We start from the raw sequence: 25,817 nt of genomic DNA on the forward strand, positions 1-25,817 counted from the left end.
GAATCAGAAATTATGAAGTAAAAGACTTTATCCCAAATTAATCCTGACTCATTATGCTATTCTTCAAGTTTTCTAAAGAAGGAACAAAACACTGTCTTCCTTTAGAAACAAAACACAAAACATCAAGCATTCCTAACAAAGTTTTTCGTTATAGCCAAATACAGAGCTTTCAAACAGCTGTGGAAATGTGTAAGTAAGCATCATCTTACTATTCAGTGGAAATGGAACAACCTTAAATACCTTCCTTCCTAATCTGAAAACTGACTTATAAATTACCAACATGACTAGATTAAAGAAAAACTAAAAAGCATTCAGATTAGTCATAACAAAAACTTCCAAGTATTCATTAGTAGAGTATTACTACCTTCACAAATATGGCTATGCCTTATATTCTCACTCTAAAATAAGATATCCATAACATAACTTACTAAGTGGTTATTAAACCCCAGGCTTTTCATGTATTATAAAGAACTGCCCTTTTCCTATGGCTGCTTAGGTACCAACCCTCTCCTGATGTGGGCTCAATTTTGTTCTTTAATCACTTGCATATTGCATTCTGAGTTTTATTACTCTAAGCCCCCTAAGAACCTCATCTTTTAAAATTCAACCAACTGCTGCTTTTCATTCCCCTGATCTGTCCTATCTAGACTAGACTTTTTCCTACGACACTTTACAATGCCGCTGCTCCAAAACATCAAATGCTAACTCAGAAAGGAAAGTAGCCTCTACTCCCACACCCTTGATAACGCCAGCAACTCTGCCTGTACCTTCTTTCCACTGGGGAGAGAGATCACAGACAGAGAAAACTTTCTTTCTCCACTGATAGATGACAAAGCAACTCTATCAAGTAGCTGACTAGCAAGATATTAGCTGGTGTCTAGCTCTAGATAACAAGACCTGCCTTCTCTGTTCTCCTTGTCAACTTGTTTTTTAAAACCTTTAATATCCAGTTTTTCTCCTTAAAGTCTTGTCATATTTGAACTCGGCATCTCCAAAAATTTCTTTTATGTTTCTCCAATAATTAGGAAATACAGATTCAAAATGCCTTTTTGGCATCTATTGAAACATGTTCTGGCATCTATTGAAACCCACAAAGATGACAAATTGTCTTTACTGATAATGAGAACAAACTTTAACATATTTGTTTCTGCAAAATAAGTATAGCTTGATCGTTATGAAGTTCAATGTCATAATGAGAACCTGTAAACTCACCATTCAAGAACTAGAATGTGAGCAATAACACATCCACCCATCCTCCTCTCCTTTTCCCTCTGCCTGCCTTTCCCTTTGGGTGTAACCACTGTTCTCATTTTCATAATTGTCATCCCTTTTTTGGTTTTTAATAGTTTTATCACATATGTAAACTTACCAATAGATTTTTTGATTATTCGTGTTATTAAACTTTATAAAAACAGCATTGGCCAGGCGCGGTGGCTCAAGCCTGTAATCCCAGCACTTTGGGAGGCCGAGACGGGCGGATCACGAGGTCAGGAGATCGAGACCATCCTGGCTAACACGGTGAAACCCCGTCTCTACTAAAAAATACAAAAAAAAAAAAAAGTAGCCAGGCGAGGTGGCGGCGCCTGTAGTCCCAGCTACCCGGGAGGCTGAGGCAGGAGAATGGCGTGAACCTGGGAGGCGGAGCTTGCAGTGAGCTGAGATCCGGCCACAGCACTCCAACCTGGGTGACAGAGCAAGACTCTGTCTCAAAAAAAAAAAAAAAAAAAAAACACACACACACACACACAAACAGCATCATACCATATGTATTCTTCTGCCTGCTTAGAGTTATAAGTTACTGCTTTTCACCGTTGTATACTCTTACACTAAATGAATATACCACACTTAATCTCTATTAGCCCGTCATTGTTCTTAATTAGTATGGGCACAATTTAACAAAAGGAGCTTCAAATTCCCTAAATGTTAGTAATTAAAAGTAACAATACCCAAGCTTTCAGTATTCATATGTAAACCAGTATTCTTTAACAGCTAGGAAAAAAATTACTCTTTAAATAGGGCTTCACATCAGAATTTCATCTGTAAATCAACCTTTTCTTTCTTCTCACGACTAGAGTTCCAGGTATAATTAAACCCAATAAAATGTCCTTTGGAGTTGCTTTTGAAAATCCTTTTGTTCCAATTATCCAATGGGAATACCCCCTGGGCAGCTCCATTCTGACAGAATGAGGACTGGAGTGTAACCTGAACACCTCATGGATAACATGTTCCAAACCAAACACACCCCATGTCTCCTTCTCAACCTGCTCTTTCATCTATTTCAGATTTGAATAATGGCCTCACCACCTAACCAAATGCTCAAGTAATAAATACAGAGACATCCTTATCTCTTCTTCTTGTCCTCCCATATGTAAGGACTTCCATATATAAGGAATGACTAAGTCAAGGCAGCCATTGGAGAAGCATGTTAAAATGCAAATCTGACCACATGACTCCCTGGCTAAAATTATTTAAATAGTTGATAATCTCCTACCATGTTTGATAAGCTATAATAGATTGTGACCCATTGGAAGGTCATGGCATTAATTTAGTGGATTGTGACTAGGATTCTTTTTAAATGAAAGAGAATGGAATAGAAAATATCAGGGTACATTGATGAAGTAAGGGTAAAGACTGTGTTGTGGAACTTTTGTTTCAGTAGTGTTAATGTCTACATCTATATGTGTAAAGCTAAGCGATGTAAAACAGTTTTGCCTTACTGTGAATTATTCGTAAATGTGTTTGAAGGCACTCATTTACCGATGTAGTTTTCTCACATTAGAGAGGTCAGAGGTTACCCAGAAATTGATGGAAGTCATGAAGCTTCTTTTGAGAAGAGAATGTATACATATCTATATATATGTATATTCTTCAAACATTCTTATGAGAGTGAATCGAGCTATCCTAAGAAAATCTGGGGGAAAAAAAATGTGTTTTAAGTCCAGGTTTCCAAACCTCATCATAGCTCTCCAGGGAAATTTTACAGATAAGAAGCACTGATCTCCAAGGTGAAATCCTAACTCCTCAAGAAGGTGGGGCTGGGTGGTGGATCATCCCTGTAATCCCAGCACTTTGAAAGGCTGAGATGGGAGGATCACTTGAGTCCAGGAGTTGGAGACCAGCCTGGGCAATATAGGGAGACCTTGTCTCTTCAAAAAGGTAAAAAATTAGCTGAGTATGGTAATGCGTGCCTATAGTCCCAGCTACCCAGTAGGCTGCAGTGAGCTATGATTGAGCCACTGCACTCCAATATAGGTGACAGAGTAAGGGATGGTTAACTTTAAGGGACCACAAAGTATCATAGAACTGGTAAAATATTATTTTCCAAGCTTAAATAAGTAAGTACTACTAAAGTGACACTGCCTGCAATATAAGTAACTCAATTCCACAAGTTCAGTTTTTGGTGGGAAACAAAAAAGCAAAGCCAATTAGTGACAAATTTTATTGACAAACAGGTAATGTCAGGAATACAAATGGGCTATTTTACCTTGTCTACACACTGTCTATCTGTCTATCATGGTGCCTGGTATACATCGTGTACTCACAAATGTTTGCTAAGTGAAGGCAGTAAGCTTCACTCATTGCTAAGAATACAATTTATGGCAATTGTGATACCTTCAGATATTAGTTATGGCTCCAGCTGCTGCATTCCAAGGTGATGCAATTTGATGAAGGACAGAGCAGGGTGAGCACCCCTGTTTGTGCTCATGTTTTGGGGGGCTTGTCTTGCTGTAACTCACAGTGGCGCCTGTGTAAGGGTATGGTCCGTGAGTACTTTGAGATAGTTTCCTCAGGCACCATAAACATACAATCAAAGTTACCCTCCCACCCTCTGCTATTCTGAGCTCTTCAAGGGCCAGGGGTGGGTTGGGTGGGTCCTCTGGTCAATTTACAATAGCTTCAAAGTATGATTCAATTATTGGGTGAGAAAATATGCAGTTTCCAGAGTTCCCCAGGGGCAGCCCATCTCCTGGGTAAAATGAGATTTTTAAAAATGTGCACTCCAGCCTGGGTGACACAGCGAGACTCAGTCTCCAGAAACAAAAAAAGAAAAAAAACAGTGTGTGTATGTGTTGTGTGCGTGTATATATAAAAATTAAAAATTTTTAAAAATTAGGTAATTTACTATTTTATTAACATCTTAGTACATTAACATGTGGCTAAAGAGTTGTAATTCAGCAAAAATATTAGATGGTATCTATGCATGTTAACCACTGTAATATTAAAAAAATTAAAACAGAACTACCATTATAAAGAAATACAATTTTAACATTCTTCTAGTATTAATTACATTCAGAGCCGAGAGTATCAAGGTAGCTGTTAGTCGGCAACATTCAGAGCCGACTGACTAAACACAACCCTTGGCAAAACCAGTAGGCTAGCCAAACCAAAACGTCAAGGGAAAGAAGTCGGAGGGAAGGCATATCATCTAAGACGGAATGGCAGTGCTGGGGATTTATTTTTACCTTTGCTGCGTATTTCAAGCTGATAGTTATCTTTGCTTCCCCAGGAACCAAGTAGGGTAGGGAAGGGCAGTTTGCAGGAAGCATTTTCAAGGGGGTTGAAATTGCCTACTAACTTCAAATACTGTATAATTTAGTTTTTCAAACCCAATCTTCTCCACAACCCCCACAAAGTAAAATAAATAATTAACAAAATATCTCTGAAGGCTTTGCTAAGTTTGGGTATTAAAAAAAGAAAGAAGAAGAAAAATCCAACCCTCTGTTTAATGATTCTACTGAAAGAGTTTTATAGCACTATTCCAGCCTTTAAAGTTACCAGTTAAATGCCAATTTCATCTTTGGAAGGTCATTATGCCTTTTTAGAAGGCATACATTTAGAACTTGTTTGGCTGGCTATTCCTTGTTCATTCTGGGAAAAATGTGTGTGACTCAGTGTTTCACAGGAGATACTGCATGGTACTTATTGAAAATATTTTCTATTTTCATTCCTCTTCTTAAATTCTTAAAAATGATTTCTAAAAATTAGGCCCGGTATGGTGCCTCAAATCTGTAATCCCAGGTCTTTGGGAAGCCCAGTCAGGAGGACTGCTTGAGGCCAGGAATTTGAGGCCAGCCTGGGCAACACAGTGAGACCCATCTCTACAACAACAAAAACAATTAGCCAGTCATGGCTGTGCATCTATAATCCTAGCTACTTGGGAGGCTGAGGAGGGAGGACTGCTTGAGCCCAGGAGTTCAAGGCTGCAGTAAGCTATGATTGCTCCACTTAACTTCAGCCTGGAGAGCAATACACTGTCTGAAAAAATAATTATTATTTTATTATTTCTAAAAATTACGTTATGTAAAACTATTTTCTAAAGCCTCTGGGATTGCTGAGTCTGAAAGTAACTAACTAAATTAGAAAGAATTTTAGAACAATATTCTCATAACAAATACTGAGTTAATACCGAGGTCTAGAATCTCATATACTGTGACAAAGTTAGCAGTATTTCTCACTGCCCTGGGGAAATCACTCCCTGGACATGAGTCACTGAGGCCTGAGGCAACTCCACTCTGTACGGCTACTACATGCCAGCAGACGTGGGCATTATTCACTATTGAAAACCTTGCCATTTCAGATTTTATTTCAATTATAACATACCGCACACTTACCTTTGTGTGTGTGCACATGCATACACACAGTTCTTAAATAGGTCTTCTGGAATTTTACAAACCTATTGCCAAGATGTGACATTTTATATCTACTAAAACCATTGCTTAAAAGGCTATTTCATACCAATGAGAAATACAAATATAAGCCTTGTTCCTGACAGTCCCCCATTTCCATAGAAGTTCTGAGTAGAGGGTTCTGAATGAATCCTACATTATGAATTATTTTCTAAGTATTAGTCTGTATGTGTTTCTTAAGACTGTGAGTTCTCTGAGGGTGGAGCCCACGCCATGCCCATCCCTGCATCTTTTCACACAAAGTACATAACAAGCACTTGGCACTAGTAAAGGCTGAAAGAATGTTTGCGCAGTGAATAAGAAACAAGCAGAACAATAAATTAGCCTATTAGCACATTCATTGATTAGGCTACCTGTTTATAGTTTATTGCTTAGAACAATTACGTTGGTTGATAACTGCATCAGTAACAACTGTTATTACAGTATGGCAGGAAGAACTTCTCCCTAGCAGTGTGAAGACCAAGAGTGTAGTTATAGCACTGCCACTATTAACTGTGTGTCTTTAGACAAGAAACTTTCAACAAGCATGCAAATACAGAGTTTTGTTTTTAAAAATGTACTGAAACACATCTGTGGAAAATTTTCACCTGTCACATTTTCAGTATCAGATCAGTAGATAGAACCATCTTGATTTTTATAAAGCTTACTTCACAATAAAAATGTTGCTTTTGGAAACTGGGTGCATTATACCATTACACCCCTCTGAATGTTGTAACTTGAAGATCACAGTGCAGTAGCCCATATGAATCTACTGGCTACCATTTCTGTTTAAATATGCTGGTCTAGAGAGATTTATAATCCTAGTAAACCTTTAGTTATAAGTGTCTTAGGTATAGATTAGAACTGTGAGAATTGGTTGATTCACACTCTTCAGAATCAGCAAAGCAATTCTGGATGATTTACTCACCTCCTGATATTCATGAGTTTAGAAATGAGAATCAACTGCTACCATAGATATTTCCTCATTTTTCTGAATCCAGAAAATGCCCTCAATGACCATCTAATTTTCTGAGCACCTTTTTCCGTTAAGGAACAGGGGTAGAATGAACAGTGAAAGTCACAATTTATATTTTTAATGCTACAAAGGCTGCTGCCCAACTGTGATAATAAAAATCCAGGTAATCAATGACTTTCAGAATTTCTACTCTTTAGCAACATATTGCTATACTTTAATATTTCAGTCTGCATTTATTTAGAAGAAAACTTCAACCTAAGAGAACATGTTCAGGCACAGAGGCAAATACGCTTAAAAGCTAACCAGTCAAGACCCAAATTCTGGCCTTCTAAAGACACAACTGAGGGAAAAAATATACTTATAATTAGTTAACAAGGAAAAACATAATGATGCAGTGCTTAGCGTGAGTCTCATCAGGGAAACAGAAAATGATTTTAACACTACGTGTTCAGTTTTAAAACGGTATTTTAAAAATGCTTAGTTATACTTCAAATATGCCTATATATGACAGTATCATGACAGTTAAGGTACATTTTCAGTCACATTTGATGTAAGAAGACAAATAAAATTTCTCATTAAGGAAAAGTACACTTTGTGGAAAATTTAAATTTAAATCTTTTAATTTAAAGCCCTAAACATATTCCACATAGGAAAAAATCTGTAAGCATACTTCTTCAGAGAGGATTTAAAGCAATAGCAAGGCAACGTTAAATTATCATGGCTCTTGAGAAAAACAGAGGAGCAGTGTACAGAAGACCCTCACATTGGTAGCTCTGCGTCTTCCCTGTGGGCTGTGCCAACCCACTCTCTCCCCAGTAATGACTCTTTGTTTTTACTAAGTCCCAAAGGGTTGGGGAGAGCTCTGCAAAAAGAAGGGGGGAGGGGTGGATGGAATGCAGCTGCAGGCTCTAAAACAATGCTGAGTCCATATATTTTGTTCCCAGTTAGAATAATGAAAAGAGTGGGGGGTTGAGGAGACAGACTTAGAATAAGCAAAGTAGGATCAAACATCCTATAGCTCTCAGTCTATAGTACCTCCACTCCTCATCTACTCTACAAAATCCAATTACCATTCCCTTGGATTAAAAAGCTTATCTGTTAAAATTCAAACACCCATTAAGATTTAAACCTATCAGTCATTTATATCTAAATTGTTTCCATCAGTGAACTATATCAAGGCAAGGAATAAAGTAGGAAGAGGAAGTGGAGCAGGCAAAGATAAACTGAGGGCACTTGGACACATGGGACAGGAAAGCTGAAGGGAGGAAAGTTTAGAAAAGGTGGTCTAAGGTTTCAAATATAAACTGCCTGCTTTGCAATGCTGCTTAGGGCCCAGGGGCAACTAGTATGCTAGAGAAAACCATACTCCCTCCTAGACTGCTAAAAGCTGCAAGGGTCAGAATGAAGAGTTTGGAAGTCTGCACATACTGGTGCTCCATGATTTAGGGTTTCGGCATAACTTGATGCCTCCTTAGAAAACATCCTTTATTTGTATTTCCCAGGAGAAAAAATTAAGGGAAGCATCAGGCCCAGAACCCTACTGCTCCCAGTAAGAGAAAAGCAGCTCAAACCTTACACTCTTCCTCTAGCCCTCTTCTCCCTAGATAATTCTTTAGTGAAAATTCATGGAGCCCTCCAGGGCTGGCAGAATTAGGCCTGACCCTGGCACATCTATTCAGATATTATTGATGTCATTAAAATTTGCAGGAAAACTCAAGAAGCCTTAAATAAACACCTGAACTAAGCCCTTGAATAGAAAATCAGCATGTACTAATGACTACCTACTAAAAAGCTATACAACAAAATTCAGAAGAATACTTATTCCAATTAGGATCCCATTCATGAACACTTAGTCACTGAAGAGGAAAAACAGGACTTCATTGTAAAGCTGTCATGTAGAAGCAAAACTCTGATATCCACACAAACATCTCCTTCAAGCAAGCATTACACAACACATTTAGAAGTACTCTTGGTCTGTGTTGAATGATGTAATTAATCTGACTCTTGAACTGTTTTCAAGTTATAAAGGTTAGAAAGACTATTTATTTAAATTGACACTTTCGCCTTTTGTGACAACAAAAATTCAGAAGTCTGCAGATTTACAATAATCAAGAATCTTCCTCCCTCAGCTTATGTTTTCTCTATAGCTCTAAAAATCCATTTACAGAAATTACAAATTTCCATATTATAGCTGATATGTAGAGGCAAATATAGAATACATATTAATTTAAATGAGGAAGCAAAAAGAATAATTGAGTCTACTATTATTATGAAATATTAATAATAATAATTTTAAAGTACTGATTCTATTCCTGTAAACTTTATCATCTATTATAAAGACAAAATTCATAGGTCCATTTTATTAGACATTATCATTTATTGCACTTTCAAATGCAGTAATAAAATACACAGAAAACTTTGTTTATTCTATATATACGAAAAACTCAATTTCTACTTACATATTTCATTTCCTAGTACATACAACTTAAAAAAGTGCACACACAGCAAAATTTTGTTAATAGTAAAAGCAATCACAATCATAACTTGCCTGAAATAAATAATCCCTTATGGATGTTAAGCTGTGATAAAACATACTCACATATAATACCTTGATGGACATTATACTTCAATAAAAAGGTTCAAACATGCAATTATTCATGATATGGATAAAAAACACTGTCAACATCAATAACCATATATGAATTTTTAAAAAGTAGATTAAGAAAATAAGAGAACTCAAGCATCTTAAAGATGTCAGACATTTTCATTTATTCACAAAGTTCACAGAATGAGTGGCTGATTATAATAAAAGGGTCAACTGAAAACGGATTTTAAAAGCTGAATAGCGTGCAAGAACATTAGATTTGTTTGTTAAATCAAGAAGAGTACTCACCCCGTGGAGTCCTTGGAACTGAATTGAAGGTCGAAAAGGAATTAAATTCTATTAAAAGAAACAAACAGGTAAACCTTGGTTACTGTGACACAGAACTAAATGATTAAACTTTAAATCTATATTATTTGGGCCAGGCACAGTGACTCATGCCTCTAATCCCAGCACTTTGGGAGGTTGAAGCAGGAGGATCACTCGAGGCCAGGAGTTCAAGACCAGCCTGGGCAACACAGTGAGACCTCCCATGTCCATTAAAAAGAAAGAAAGAAAGAAAGAAAAAAAATATGTATTTGGTCAGTGTCATAATGTGTGAAAATCTCTTTTCATTATATACTTTCTTTTGCATGTTACTATATTAAGATGCCTTGGATGAACAATATCACACTATTTACATTTCTCTCTGAACCACACAAACAAAATAAAGTTTTTGGCAGTGCAGCTAATCATGTTTTTGAAACTGACCAACATGATTTGGCAAAAAATGGTTAGTATACCAATTCAATTTTACCTTAAAAAAACTGTATTGTTGCATAGTTTTCCTGGTATATTTTTAATAGGGGTGGGAAGAGGGAAGAGATAATTGGAGGAACTTTGCAATACTGTAACAGGATGCTAGAAATATAAAATTAAACATTTGAGAATAAACCTGTTTTCCATTTTCTCACATTTTATCAGAGATTTGTTTTTAATAGAGAGCCAAACAGGTTACCAGTTCTCTCATATGATTCTCAGCAGGAGAACGTAATTTCTAGATCAGTGTTTTTTATTATGAGCTTTTTCTTCTTGATAACTTCAATATTTTATCATAGAGTTGTGCATTTGGAAGAAAAGCTGTTATTGTAAATGTCAGCCATAGTCTTTTGCATGATTTCCTGTATTCATAGTCACCAGCATATTTTTCTGTGGGAAAGCTTTTCCAAATTGCCAACAGAAACCCATGAAGAAATCAGACTTGGGTATGTTTAATGGTAGTACATCAGCCTGTAAACTACTCACACCTTCATATTCAAATCCAATGTACAAAAACAGTGGTTTCTGGTCTCATCTCTACCCCAAATAAAAATATAGAGGCACTAACAATGTTCCCACCTCAGCTACAGCACGTCACCTACTACTTCCAAATGCTTCCCAAAACTTCTCTGCAGACTGAAAAGTTTACTATTAGGGATTATAATAAATGCAAGAGAAAAAGAAATAAAGATAAGTACTTCTTTAAAAGACAGACCACCTGAATGTAAAATCAAGTGTAACATTAGCTATCTTATTATTATTTATAAAAATGAATAAACAAGTATCTTTTTGGAGAAAACATTATAATGGATACTGTTAATGTTCTATTACCATAAAAGATCATTTAACTTTGGACTTATCAGCAGAATCTAAGTACTACTGAGTAACAAATTCATTTATTGGTGTGGGAGAAGTGAACTTTTTAAAAAGGAAAAATAAAACGGCAGCACCTGAATTTTTAAAACCTAATTTTTTAGTAGATTTTCATTCTAATTCATTGCCTTTTATGAAAATATAAACATACATTAACTTTCTTAAGGGGAAAAACGCCACCCCCAAACTACTTTCCATGGCTAAACTCACTCTTCCTGAAGTAATGAAAGCAAGTCCACAGGAGCCTGGGGAGCCCCTCTTCATGTGGAAGAGTAAGGTGGCCCTACAATTGAGATTATACAGGTTCAGGTTCCAGCTTTCATAATATTTCCAACAGCCCTGCTTTCTGAATGTCCCTCCAAATCAGAAGCACTGAATATAACCTTAGAGGCTCATTACACTTCCCTTCTTGAATCCTGGCAACTCAGAGGTTGTCTTCAGTTCGCCATTGAAATTTGAAATTCTCTCTCCATCAAGTTCATTGATTCTTCTTGGTCAGATAAATGCAAACTTCTCAGTTTTCAAATTGCTGATATCCCCACTGGATATTACCTCTTTCTTGCACTTAGAGACATCAGTCCTCCTAGTTCTCTGATCACACCTTTCATTCCAAAAGGCAAGTTCCATTCCTTTTCTTTTTCTAGATCCACTTCATCCTGGAGGCTCACTGCACCTGTTGGGTGATAACTCTGAATCTCTTCTCCATTCCTCAGCTGGCACCTCTCCATAGCCTGCTACTTACTACTGCCGATACGACATTTTGCATTAGAAACTCACAATGGCAGCAAATCTCAATGACTGGCAAACATGAAACTAATTCCCCCATCCCCAGTCTTCCCAACCAAACCATCATCTCTTTCTTACTTTTCTGGCAAAGGCACTTTTATCCTCTTGGTTCTCCAGGCTCACCACCTTAAAATTAACTTACAGTCTCTTCTCTCCCTGACTTCATATTCTATTAGTCATTTACATACTACATGCCACTAGAATCACAGGATTCCAAATCCAGATGAGGCCTTAGAGATAATACAGTTGGTGCCTATCCCCAACAGGACCAGAACCCAAGACTCAATCTCCCTATTTTGCCATGCTAATTTTCTTTTACTACCTTGTGTTCCACGCACATCTGCTAATGGGGTATTCAAGAGTGTGGGGGCCTAATCCCTCATGCCAGAAGGTTCATCATTTAGTTGGGGAAATTTTGAGAATGATTAAGTACTAGGCTAAGTAGCAGTGGGAAGTGTAATAAGAATTCTCAAAAAGGAGAGTACAGGTTAGAATAGATAATTGTTTACAGAAAAGGTGGCTCTTAAATCATAGTTTAGAAAAGGTAAGTTCCGAGGAAAGAGAATACCCTGAGGAAAAAAGTGAGGAGACAGGAATGGACACTGTATGGTCAGAGGGCAGGTCTGTATGTGTACGCTTCTTTCCCACTTGAAATACAACAGCAAGGATGAGATCCGATCTGCAAATTCCTGCCTAATTTTTCCTTATCCTCAAAATGTGTCTTCATTTCTATTTGCTACAGAATAGGGCAAAAATTTAAATTTCAGACCTCAGGATGACTCTGTTTAAAAAGTTTATCACTCTGAAATAATCCTGCCCTAATCCCCTCCCTAACCCCTCACTGATGGGTTGTACTCTTGTCTTTAACTTGATAAACAGTTGGAGGCTCTCTCAATTTTTTGAATAAGAGAGTTGCTCACAGAAGTGTTTTGGGGGAAGGAAGCTCTTCCAGCCATATGCAAAATAGATGGAGAGAGACGGATCAGAGCAGGGCAGGGCTGGAGAAGTGAGCTAGCGCACAGTCCAGGGGGATGCTTAGAAATACCCTGGAAGTGATAAAAAAAAAAAGGCCTAAATTAGTATGACTACATCTGCAGCTAACCGGGGATGGTGGACACAGCAGACATTCCCCAGGAAAAATGATAAGATATGCTGAAAGCTTGAACATCAGACACCAAAGAAAGATGATGCCAATGTGGCTCCAGGGCTCCCAGTCACCAACTCTGGCCACTCTGCCCCAAACTCCCTCAAATTAAGTTCTTAGTCTCCATTTTGAAAGCAAGACCCTTATCACCTCACAACTAGATAACGGCTTTCTCCCTTCCTTGAAGTCCTTCCAAATTGTTCAAATAGCCGGCAGAACCTCTCTCATATACCACTGTCGGCCCACAGTAGTTCTTATCACTGTCTGTCAAAACAAAGCCAACTACTAAATAGAAAACACATCCCATCCGCTATCAACCAAGATCAACCAGAATCAACCAAGTTCATCTTCCATTTCCTCCCAAAAATAGCTCAGCTATGTTAACCTTTGTTTGTTTGTTTTGCAAAGACTTTCCTCTCTAACTCTTTCATGTTCTTCCAACCTGGCATAAATTCCCAAGATCTGCTTTGCCAATCCATACTTATTGCTTACTTAACATTCAAGCTCAAAATTAATTTCCTCAATGAGACCTTCCTTTGGATAAACCAGGAGTCAAAGACTCAATGTTTCAATGTTTCAAAGACCCAAAGGTCTTTGGAACAGATGGATGTAGGGCAACAAGGGGTGGTAAGTTCCTGGGAAATGCATGCCCAAAGGAAAAATATCTAAATTTAAAAATGTTAAACCTGTTTCTAGCCAAACAAAACTCTGGTGCCACCATTTTGCTAACTTGGAACTATGTAACTATGAGTTAAATCTCATTAGCTGTTTGTCCAGATGCCAGCATCTACTGTTCCACTACACTGGGTATATTTTTTCATAGGTTGTCTTATTCCTGATTGTTATGACACAAGAGTCTTAGGCATATGTAACTTACAAGTATTATGTGCTCAGCTAAACACGAAAAAAAGTATTGTAAAATCATTTTGTATATGTTCTCTTTATACATGAAGTATATCACTATACACATTGTACACATATGCAGATTACTATTCAGGGTTGTACAGACAAGATAATATGTATGATTCTTCATAACAATTTAGAAACTTGCAAGAGTAACTTTGACTATATACAATTTTTTTCCTCATGCCCTGAATTTAGAACTTGACTTCTTGACATGTTTATAGTTCTACCTATAGAGCTTGACTCCTCAACAAGAATAATTTTTATTTACCTAGTTTTCTAATGTATGGCACAGAGCATTTTATATCTGTTGTCTCAAGTGAGCCTCCTGAAACCAGCTCTGGGTGGTAGGAAAGCATCATTATTCCCCATTTCAGAGACAGAATAAATAATGAGTCTCTAAAAGTTAGAGTACATCACTTAGGATCACAGACCTGGTGATTAGCAGAGTTGGGCCTTAAATCCAGTCCTCTGAATTCCAAGTACAGTACTCTTTCTTTCTCTTGCTTCTGAAATGTGTTACCCCCTAGTGCTAAACATTTAAAAGACCTTAAATGTTCACTCAGTTCTTTTGGCATTTTGTTTCCAAGGAAAATGAATTTCATAAAGTAATTAAAATTTCCAAAAAAACCGAAGTAAAATTTAGTTCAGTTTCTGATTAAAAACTGAAAAAAAAAGTTTTTTTTTTCCTTTAAGGATGATGTATAGTGAAAGAACATACATAAATATTTGTTACCATTTTATTTAATATATAATAAAACCCTCATTTATGGAAGAGTTGTATGTACTTATCCAAACAAGCTCATTGTTACTCAGAAATTCTTTTAAGATATCTAGCAATCTAGAAAAATACTTAAAACAACCTCAAATGCTTTACTGATTTTAATCCCAATTTTAGAAAAGAACATGTTAACTAGGCTACAGCTCTTGAATGTTTTTAAAAATGCCACAGGATGAAACAAAACTCTACACCATTTATTTTGCATCTGATCACTCACTGTGTTATTAAGAGAGACACTAGGAAAAAGTTTAGAAGTCAATACCATTATAAGCAAACGTCTAAAGCATATTAGTTTTTTATCCAAAAATTTTTTTAGCCTAAGTATAATTGTATAAACATGACCTCAACTCACTGTATCTTTAAACATTTGCTGAATACATTCCCATTAGAAATGAGTTTCAGGTAAGGCTTCAACTTTTGCTTTAATTAAATATTTTCACCAAGTAGCTCTTCTGAAAATCAAGTTACTCTAGGGCTTAAGGGAATAGTATTTGAGCTATAAGTAAGAGAGTGATCTGGTATCTATTTCCAACCAAGAACACAAAGGCAGATTGTAATTGGCTAGGGAAACTTCTTCAACAACAGGATTTATCAACGATCCTGATAAAAGTGATGGTTTGCAGTCAAAAGATTCTGTCAAATTTTAGTGCTTTCACTGCTCTTAGAGCTCCTTGAATTTACGCTCTGTACCTCTTATGAAATGTTGGGCATTCCTAAGCACAGAATAGCAGTATAGGCAATGCTAAAATGCTCTTAAGTTTGGTTATACTCTTGACATCTGCATTTACAAGCCAATGCTACTGCAACAAGAATTGCTCTATGACCAAAGAGATCTATGCACACTTATTTCCAGGGACTGACTATTCCTCACAATATATCAGAACTATAAAAGTAATATATAATTTACTGAGTCATTTTCCTAGGAAATATTAATTTTCCTAATATTAATTCTGACATGATTTCTTTGGGATGGGAGAAGAGCACAGCTGCTTTTTTGGAGTTGAATAAAAAAGTCACTTATCCTATAAAGGTAGTTTATAACCATCTCTTGATTATATACATATTGCTTATCCATGTATGCAAATTAAATGTGTGGTTACCTTTCCCTTATCAACAACTGTCAGTTTTACAAATAAACAAACAAGAAATAGCATTCTGGGTCTAGAAAATAACAATATTCCTAAAAAATATTATAGAGATCTTTCCAACTTTATTCTCTACGGTTAGAGATGTTTTTGAGATACCTTTAGTTTTCCTTTTGAACCCATCATGGAACTTTGAGTTCATCACGTATTTATTAAATACTTGGTATCCACCTTTGTATCTAAGCTGCATTATAAGCCATGATAAAGATACTGCAAAAAAAAAAAAAAAAAAAAAAAATTCAATGTCAAATATAATTTTGGAACTTTGCTCAAAACAAAAAAACTTTCTATAAATGGTGATGGTTCAAGTGAGTACTTAAAGTGGATTGTTTAAACAAACAGTTATAGCTAACCAGTTACTATTTGAGTGTTTACAATGTGTCAGGCACTATCCATTTCTACTACCACCTCTGGGAATTCTCAGAAGCACCCTTGTGGGGTAGATACTATTATTCTCATTTCTCAGGTAAGTCCTGTGAATTACTGAAGGCTACACAGCTAATAAGTGACCTGGGGCTCAGAACTGTGCTCTTATTCAGGATTTTATATAGTTAGTCTTTCCTGTCCCCCTCCAACAATAGTAATATGAAATTTGAAACTGAAAGCCAGATAATTAAGAATCACTTTTTTGGTTTTGCACTATGGCAGAAGGAAAATATCACACAATTTGGGAACTTGTTTTTACCTGCAAAGTAAATAAGTGGACACACTTTTCCCTGGGATGCAACTTGGATAAAATAGATCATCTTTCTTTCCCTCTATACTATTTAAGAACTGGCAGTAATGATTCTTTTGTTCAAGAGTCACTTTTTTCTTTGTTCTTTAGGACATCATCTGATAGAGAACCCAAAGAAGACTATCTAATAATTATATTTTAACCACTGTAATAAAGAAATATCTAGGCAAAGAGAGAGGAGGAAGAAAGAAAATTTGAGTTAAAAGTAGAAAATAGCACATGACATCAGCTGATCCTAAAGAAATAAAATACACTCAGCTCTTATTAAAAGCCAATAACATGCTTAGAATAATACATGATATGAAATTTAGAAATAATCCAAAACTACTTGAAAAAATGGTATCTTCTTATTTGCCTCAAACCTTTTATTAGACGCCAAAAAGAAAGTCATTAAGCTTCACAAACCAATCTAGTATTTTGCCCTGTGAGTCAATGTAACCTTAGATTCAAAAGAAATTCCTTTTCTACAGATTTGGAAGAACCAGATTAAAGAACATATGAAGTAAAGAATAATTTCTTTCTAGCCACTACAGCATGGAAAGAGTGAAATATAAGGGATTACCAAAACCAACATCTATTTAGCACAATCCCTGTTTTGAAAGGTAGCTTCTAGAAAACGGTGGCTATCTGATACATGCCAAACTTTATTTATACATATATAAAATCTTCATATATATATGGTTGTCTTAAATTTTAGGATTTCAAATAGCTCTTGAACATGGAAGGCAAAAATCTAAACTGAACAACCAGCCAAAAAGTTAGTTACTGTGAACCAGCCTTTAAATCAACAACACTTGGCCAGGCATGGTGGCTCACGCGTGTAATCCCAGCACTTTGGGAGGCTGAGGCAGACAGATCATGAGGTCAGGAGACCGAGACTATCTTGGCTAACATGGTGAAACCCCATTTCTACTAAAAATACAAAAAATTAGCCAGGGGTGGTGGTGGGCGCCTGTAGCCCCAGCTACTTTGGAGGCTGAGGCAGAAGAATGGCATGAACCCGGGAGGTGGAGCTTGCAGTGAGCCGAGATCGTGCCACTGCACTCCAGCCTGGGCGACAGAGCGAGACTCTGTCTCAAAAATTAAATAAATAAATAAATAAACAAACACTTGAAGCACAGTATCCCACCATTTTTCCCCCAGATTTAATGTGGGCTTTATAATTGTATAATTAGCTTATATGTCAAATCTGACTGTAAATGCAAATAAAGATTTATTTCCTGGGATCATGATCTCTAAAGCAGAAGTATAAGGAGAAGTGGTAAAATAAGCTTAGACTGGAAGATGGAGTTTTTTTTTTTTTCAAACTAGAAATTAATAAAATGTGACATCTAAAACATTTTTTACAAAGGGAACCATTAGGGGGCTTGAAACTGGGAGACTACTTGATCATACTTAATGTTCTGAAAAGATCACTCTAGCTGCTGTGGATTATGGGGGAAGGGTAGGAACTTGAAGGCTACCTCGAAGTTCATGGCAGTGATCCTGAGGAGAGATGATGGTAACTGGGACTGGAATAGCAGCAATGGCTGGGGTTAGATTCAGGATATTTTGAAGGTTGACAGTACTTGCTGATAGATCAAATATCTCAAGAAAACAGGAGACAAATCAAGGGTTGCTAGTCAATTTCTAGGCAATTGATAGAGAGTTCTGCCACTTACTGAGATAGGGAACACTTAGGTAGATAGAGATTTGAGGAGTAAAATCATGAGTTATTTTTAGAAACAGTGAAGATATGAAAACAACCTAAATGCCCATCAACGGTAGACTGGATTAAGAAAAGGTGGTACATATATATATGGAATACAACACAGCAATGAAAAAGAATGAGATCATGTCATTTGTGGCAATACAGACGGAGCTTTAAGCCTTTAAGCAAATTAACACAGGAACAAAAAAATACCGCATGTTTGCATTAATAAGTGAGAGCTAAACATTGAGCACGCATGGACATAAAGAGGGGAAAAACAGACACTAGGGGCCTACCTTGAGGGTGGAGGGTGCAAGGAGGGTGAGGATCAAAAAACTACCTATTGGGTACTATGCTTATTATCTGGGTGATGACATAATCTGTACACCAAATCCCCATGATATGCAATTTACCTACATAACAAACCTGTATATGTACCCTGAACCTAAAATAAAAGTTAAAAAAAAAAATCTTACTTGATCCCTCATGGATTCTCATATCAACAAGGGAGAGGATCCTTTATAACAACAAAATCAGGTAATGCTTTTATAATTTCCTTTATGTCTGTACTTATTGAAATAGTTGATTGTCAGAGGATAGTTTTCTCCTTGCAATGATTAGCCATACCCTTGAGAAAAACTCCTACAAGGGTATAAAATACAGTTTGGATATGTAAGATTTGAGATGTCTATTAAACTTTGATGAGGCAGTGTACTGGAAATCAGTACTTGAAGCTGGAGAAAAGAATAGATCTGGAGATAAATATTTGGGAGTCATTAACATATAGATGACACTTAAATTCAAAGGACTAAATGAACTCACCTAGGGAGACTGAACAGATAAAGAGAAGAGAGAGAGAGCTCCAACATTCAGAGGCCAGCCAAACAGAGGAAAGCAGGCAAAGGAGAATGAGAAAGAATGGGCAGAGAGATAGGAGGAAAATCAGGAAAGTGTTTCTAACAGGAAGAAGTGGTCAAGAGAATGGAATACCGCTGAGGTCTGGTAAGATGGAAACAAAGAGATGACCACTGTACTTTAACAGGGACTTTGTCAGGTATAACCTTACGGGTGTGGTAGAAACAATGGGCTGAGCAGAGGATGGCAGGTAAAGAAGACATCTCCTTGAACACAAACTTTATAGCGTTTATTTTTTCACATTTGCCTGCTTCTACTAAAATGACAGGCACTTTCTTGGCAGGGACCATTTATGACTTATTCAGCTTTATATCTCCAATGCCTACTTCTATCCCTGGCAAATGTCAGAAGATAAATACACGTTTGCTGAATGAATATTTGGTAGTTTAACTCTTCTACCTCTTAATTTTTTATTAAAGAAAAAACAAGATACTCAGCTGAGTTTTTATTACATGGACACCTTTTTTGGTTCTTGAGGCATCATGGTTTCTAATAATGGAGCCAAAAGCAATGATATTAAATGTCATCTTAAAATATGCTAATACTTAAGTTTCTAGCTAAGCATATTTAAGTCTTAAAAAGCATCTGTGAATCTTATAAGAAAGTTCAAGCCTGGCTACACCCTTGAATAAGCTCACTGTTGAGTGAAAAAGTCTTCCAGACTAGGTTATCTCCCTGAATCAAGAACCAAACGCTCACAGTAGTCCATTCCATTACAATGTGTATGTATAGCAAAAGTTTTATGCACTCATGATTCCTTTGTTTTGTTTTTCATAAGGAACTACCATCAAAAAAGAAATAAAGGAATCAAAACACCAAAACAGAAATAGAGGTAATGTGAGGTAACTGAAATTATTCCTTCAAGGCCTTTAGGAATTATGTTATTTCAAAATAAAACTTGAAATGTAAATCCAGGCACATTATATAGAGTTACTTACGTTTCCTTAATCAATAGGGACAGAAACCACAGAAGGTCTGATTTCCATGTTAAAATAAAATTAGATTTCATATTATCAGTGCCTTAAGCACAATTTATAGAGGTTATTCAATAAAGAAAGTCTATAGAAATACAAACAAAATTTAAAATGCCCTGCTCAAAACCGAATTTTTTCCCAAAGAATTTCAACTTTCTTCAAAACATCAACAATCTCCAAAATTTCCATCCAAATAAAAGTTTATATAAAACATATTAAGTCACACAGCACTGTTTTATATATCTGTCTGCCTCAAACTCCTGAATATACTTCTCAAATATAAAACGTCTAATCAAACCCAAGTCTCCTCATTATCAATTAAAAGGCTGAGTGAATGTTCACCAAAATGGCATTCACATCTTTATCTCCCCTACCCCCAACTCCACTCTCCCATCTGCTTCCAATTTCCCTTTTTCTATCAGGGGTACTCCTCCTAGTGCCAATGGCTAGAAATCTCAATTCAATTCTGTTTCTAAATTTTTTTTTTTTTTGAGACAGTCTCACTCTGTTGCCCAGGCTGGAGTGCAGTGGCGCGATCTCGGCTCACTGCAAGCTCCGCCTCCCGGGTTTACACCATTCTCCTGCCTTAGCCTCTTGAGTAGCTGGGACTACAGGCGCCCACCACCACGCCCGGCTACTTCTTTTTTTTTTTTTTTTTTTTTCTATTTTTAGTAGAGACAGGGTTTCACTGTGTTCGCCAGGATGGTCTCGATCTCCTGACCTTGTGATCCGCCCGCCTCAGCCTCCCAACGTGCTGGGATTACAAGCATGAGCCACCACTCCCGGCCAATATCTTGTTAAATTCTATAGACTCTATTCATCTCCTGCATCTCCCACCAACACCCTAGGGTGGACTCCAGTTATCTCTAGCCTATACCACAAACTTCTTCCTAACTTGTCTATCTCCTTCCAGATTCACATTATAGTCATCTGCACACGAGGGCCAGAATAATCCTAAAACACAGATCAAACTACCTTATGTTTCTACTCAGTGTTCACAGAATAAAATCCAAACTTCTTAGTAAGGTAATGAATCTGCTCTGACCTACTTTTTCTGCCTTAAACTCTACATTTTTCTCCTGACCGCCATGATAAGCAGAACAGGGTCTTTATGGCAATTCTTGGAGCTTGCCCTAGCTACCACTCTTCTTTGCTTACCTATGCCATTGTTTCTGCTGGAGATGTGGTCCCCATCCAGTTTCTGTCTGCTAAAATCTTGCTAAAATCCTTTAAGACCCAAGGATTTTAGACCAATAACATATAGGGTCCCACAAAGAAAAGAAACTCATCCCATTTGTTCAACAATCTAGTTACTATGAAACCAGTAGCCAAATGCCCTTACTGTAGAGGTCAATTTGAGGTGATAATTTTATTCACCAATCTTCAAGGAGTTTATAGCTTAATTAATAAAATTCTCTTTTCTTATATCCTGTATTAAATCATGCAAATGCCAGCTTTAGTCTTTGCTGGCAAAGTATTAGTGGAAACTCTTAAACCAGTTATTCTTGAAGATTCAACATAGCTCTCAAGAGCCATAATACTGCCACAGAAAGAAATAGGAAGGAAGGAAAGAAGGAAGGAGATAAAAAATAAAAGACAGAGACAGAAATCCTCGCTGGTAACCTGACCCAAGTTATGCCGTGTTTTCCAGCTTTAATTTGCTCTAAAGACATGGACATTAATTTATTATATTCTACCCCAGAACTGCAGGAAATTTGTGCATAACTCATAGGAAATTCTGTATGGAGCTGCGGTATGCAGGACAGTCAGATGTTGGGTTATATACATGTTGTTTTCTTTATTATAAAACTTAGTTCATCTTCAATGTAGGATGGCCATAATATCACATTTTAGGGACATTTTCTCAAACAATCCAAAATACATTTGGCCCAATCTAGCAAATGGTGGGCTGGATCTAGTGCCAGACTCCTGAGCTTCTCTGTTGCAGAGAAAAGGGTCATCACAAATTGTTAAAAGTGACCTAGCCTTGGTTCAGCTGAAATTCTCATTTTCCTCTCTCTGCTGGCTTTATCACCAATTACCTAATAAGCCTTATGAGCACAGCTTCTGTAATTTTTCACAAGTGCAAATGGAGCAAATGGAAAGGCTGAATCTGGTGATTGTCCTTGGTAAGCTTTTCTGTAAGTCATTCCAAGAATTCTATGCCCCTTTCCTTTTAAATTCTTTTCTTGAACATGTTCCAATCCTTCACATATGTTCTTTCTTTCTCTTCCCAATTCGGGTGCCAAGCTTCCCTGTCTATCTTTTTAGGCAATCTGGCTACTACTTTTCTCAGGGAGGAACACCCTCCTTTGCATTGAGCAACTGGGCATTTGAATAAACTTTGCAAACACTGAAGGATGGGGCACAAACTTGACTTCACTTGATAAAAAGCATTTTAAAATGAAGCACAGACTGAAAATGGGTCTAAGTTAAAAGTCAGTAGGATTAATTCATTTAAATTAAACTTGGCTACATTTTAAAAGTGGAGCAAATAGCATCTGCTAAAGCAAACCTCACTGTTTTACTTAATAAACATGTCCAACAGTGGTGGCAGTGCTGTGCTGGCAGGTCTGGATGTGGATGCTCAAGTGGTGGCTTAAGAACAATCTTCTGTAGTAAGGCAGATTATTGAAAACACACACAAAAAATATGGGCAGGCAGCAAACGAAAGAGAAAACAGCAGAGTATGAGTCTTTTCTGTGTCTTAAACTGTAATGAATCAAATGCTAAAAAGTTCACCTGATAGAAGAAAAGGATAAGGCGAGGAAGTCACTTACCCTCTGACCTGTGGACTCAGTGATTTAACAAGAGGTCAGGTAACACATTGAAGGGAGCTACTATGAAGGACAATAATTTTGGAGGCTTAAATAAGAACTTATGCTTTGTAAATAGCATCTAAAATTATGAAAAATTAAATAACAATATATATGTACAAATTTTAAAAACATTATCACTTTCCTAGAAGACACTGACAAAGGCAGAAAAATGTATTTCAATTCAATGGAGTTGACAAGAGAAATGTGTTAGCAGAATCCCACTTAAAGGCATCTGCTTTCTGATCTTCAGGGAGAGAGCAGGAGCAGCCCCTGCCCCCAAACACAACTATGCTAGACTTTTTATGTAATAGTTCAGCAAACATGGTAACGGTATTTGAGCCACCACCTTTGAAACTTTGAGTAAACATTTTTTAAAAACTAAATTGATAGGCTCAGCAACAACAAAATCTGAAAATAATGCTTTGATAAAGTTTTTGTTCTAAAAGTAAATCACTCAAACTTCAAAATAAAGCCACCTGCATTACTGAAGAACTTTGCTAAAATGTATTTTTAAATGTTGGATTTTAATTTTAAATATAGTTTTCCATTTGGGAGAAATACGTAATTACAATAATATATGCTCATTTAAAATATGTAGAGCTTATGTAGACCACACAATCACAGAAAACAATTTAAAATGACTATAAAGTTGTAATTTGTGATTTTATTTATTTAGCAACTTTTCTCCTCATTCAAATTAATCTACATTTTAAAAGGTTAATATTGTAGATATCTGTATTATCATCTCTAAATTTTTCTGCCAATCATGAAAATAACTTTCCAGTTAATATGATACTGGAATCAACTTGAAACCATTTCTGTATTCAATGTGAGTGGGAAAACAACTTTTAGAAGATATTTACTCCAACTATAACTCTCATTGCTGGACTCACAATGCCCCTCTGACTGTTAGAAAGGTTCCCAAGATCACTTCTCTAAAAATAGGAAACCTGAATAATGAAGGTCAAGTAGGATTATGTATCTTTTGAAACAGTGAGGAATTGTAATTTGAAAAAAAACAAGATTTCAGAATTTTCATCAAATACTCTGTTTCCATGAACCCTAAGAACTGTGTAAATTTGCTCAATTATATCTAAAAAAGTTCTCTGTTCTGCCTATATCGTAACTTCCTAAAACTTTTAAATTCACTTCTTTGAAGCCGTAATTTGAAGACTTACATCAAAGTGGGTTAATTTAGAAGAGTAACTCCAATAGACAAAATAATTTGGACAAAAAAAGAATTCTCTGATGCTTAATTTAGCAAATTAACCTGTTGAAATTTCTGGCTCTTAGTCATTAGAAGAGAAGGTGTAAGAGTCATCACCTGACATAGGCCAGAGCTGCTTCCAGGTTACCTGTCATCAAGTACCCTCCTATATGAATCCAGGAATGGTGGGGGACAGTTTTATATGAGAAATTAAAACCATTTTCACCAAGAGAGAACAGGTTTGACCACCAGAAAACTCTTCCCAATTAGCCAATCCATGTGAACATGTTCCCAAACAGCAGCTTCAATTTAAAGTCATGAGCCCTATTTCTAATAACGATGGAAAGTGAAAAAGACCAAATTCATATCCTTCCACTGGAGGATAAAAGCTTAGCCAGATGCCTACTGTTAGCAACTGTTACTGTGCCCATAGGGGCGCACTGGTCTGTCTGAGTCAGAAGGAGGGGCACTGAGGACACATATGTGGGTGGAGCCTGCAGTAAGTACCAATGGTACATTCAGTCACCAGAAAGGTATCTATTTCATTTCTTTGATTTCTTCCCAGTTTTCATCCAACTGAGGTTGACAGTTTCACACCAATTCCTGCTTGCTTTTCCACACCCCTTAAAAAGTGTTTCCATGGCTGAGCTGACAGTGAAGCCTGAGGACAGGAGCTGGTTAAGAATGGTCAGCTCATGTACCATCCCCCTCCATGCCACTGCTTCTACCATCAGTTCTGCAGGAGAAAAGGAATCCTAGGAGCAGTACAATCTACCTGGCTCCATGCTTTAAGGTAGGGAGATCTGGAAAAAGTCTTCCCCCTTTCTCTTTGCTGCCTCTGTAGAGACCAACCAGACCTATAAATGTGCATGCACAGAAATGGAAGAAGTACTAGAAACAGTCAGAAGCAAATAAAGCCACTGACTACTTTGGTACCTCTTAAAAAGTAAAACTTTTTTTTTTTTTTTAATTAAGAACTAAATGGTGGGTTGGGAGAGAAAGAATTTTTGATCTTCTGTCCCCTGGAAGCTACTGGTATATAAATGCAGGGCTTTTTAGAGCACTGTAAACTTAATCCCAAATATGAAAACACTAGGGTACAGGAAGCAGAAATGAAGGCCATCCAAAGGTAGGAAAACAAAGCACTCCCTTCTGGGGCCCCCAGTGGTCATGCAGATCAGCGGGCACTGGGGGCATCTCTGTCACTTCACTTTCCCTTCCCCAAATGGACCTCCTCATCTGCCCCCTTTCCCCATAAGTGTACACTGTCAATCTTGCTGTAATCAACTGTAAAGTTTGCCTATTATTTTCCCAAGGTAGCTGGCTGACCTACTGCCCCCTAGAGATGCCTCTTCCCACCCACTGTGTGTCAGTCTTTCTCTGCTCCTCCAGTCTGCTCCTCAATAGGGGCTAGCCGCCTCCTGCTGACTTCTTTCTCTCTGGGCCTCTGGGTTTTCTCTTTACATTCCCTGACCTACCTTCTTCCCACTGCCATTCCTTCCCACGCCCTTCCCTTGGAACAGGCAAGCTTATCTTTCCATCTTGCAAGGCTGAGTTTCTCTCCACTGTCTGCTTCTGTCCCTCTGCCTGTGTTTCTGGCTTCCCCCAAATGGGCCTCCCACTCCGTTTGATGCTGGTCTCTTCACTGCAGGTGCACCTATCTAGGAGTAGCTATTGGCACACGCAGTTTTATATTTCCTGTATCTCTCCCAGCCATTCTTGAGGTTTTCTCCCGAGATTTCACTGTATGTAGGAAGGTACCTTTCTCCCTGTGCATGAACTCCTCCTTGACGCCCCCTCAC

At 37.2% G+C, this 25,817-nt stretch overlaps 1 protein-coding gene across 5 annotated transcripts in view; it reads right to left on the reverse strand.

Annotated features, from left to right (window-relative positions):
• The window catches only part of ELL2 (elongation factor for RNA polymerase II 2), a 77,362-nt gene that overhangs the window by 49,236 nt on the left and 2,309 nt on the right, over positions 1-25,817 (reverse strand). For 2 of the 5 annotated variants that reach the window (XM_023212190.1, XM_023212194.1), the window contains exon 2: positions 9,536-9,583. The exons of 1 other annotated variant lie outside the window; for it this stretch is intronic. In XM_023212190.1, coding sequence (XP_023067958.1) covers positions 9,536-9,583 — 48 coding nt within the window. Of the gene's footprint in view, positions 1-9,535; positions 9,584-11,467; positions 11,558-15,773; positions 15,885-25,817 lie in introns of those variants that run through there. 2 more of the 5 variants (XM_023212193.1, XM_023212192.1) reach the window with 2 other exon arrangements.

The sequence above is a fragment of the Piliocolobus tephrosceles genome, chromosome 4 (assembly GCF_002776525.5).
Source record: "Piliocolobus tephrosceles isolate RC106 chromosome 4, ASM277652v3, whole genome shotgun sequence".
Taxonomy (NCBI): Eukaryota; Metazoa; Chordata; class Mammalia; order Primates; family Cercopithecidae; genus Piliocolobus; species Piliocolobus tephrosceles.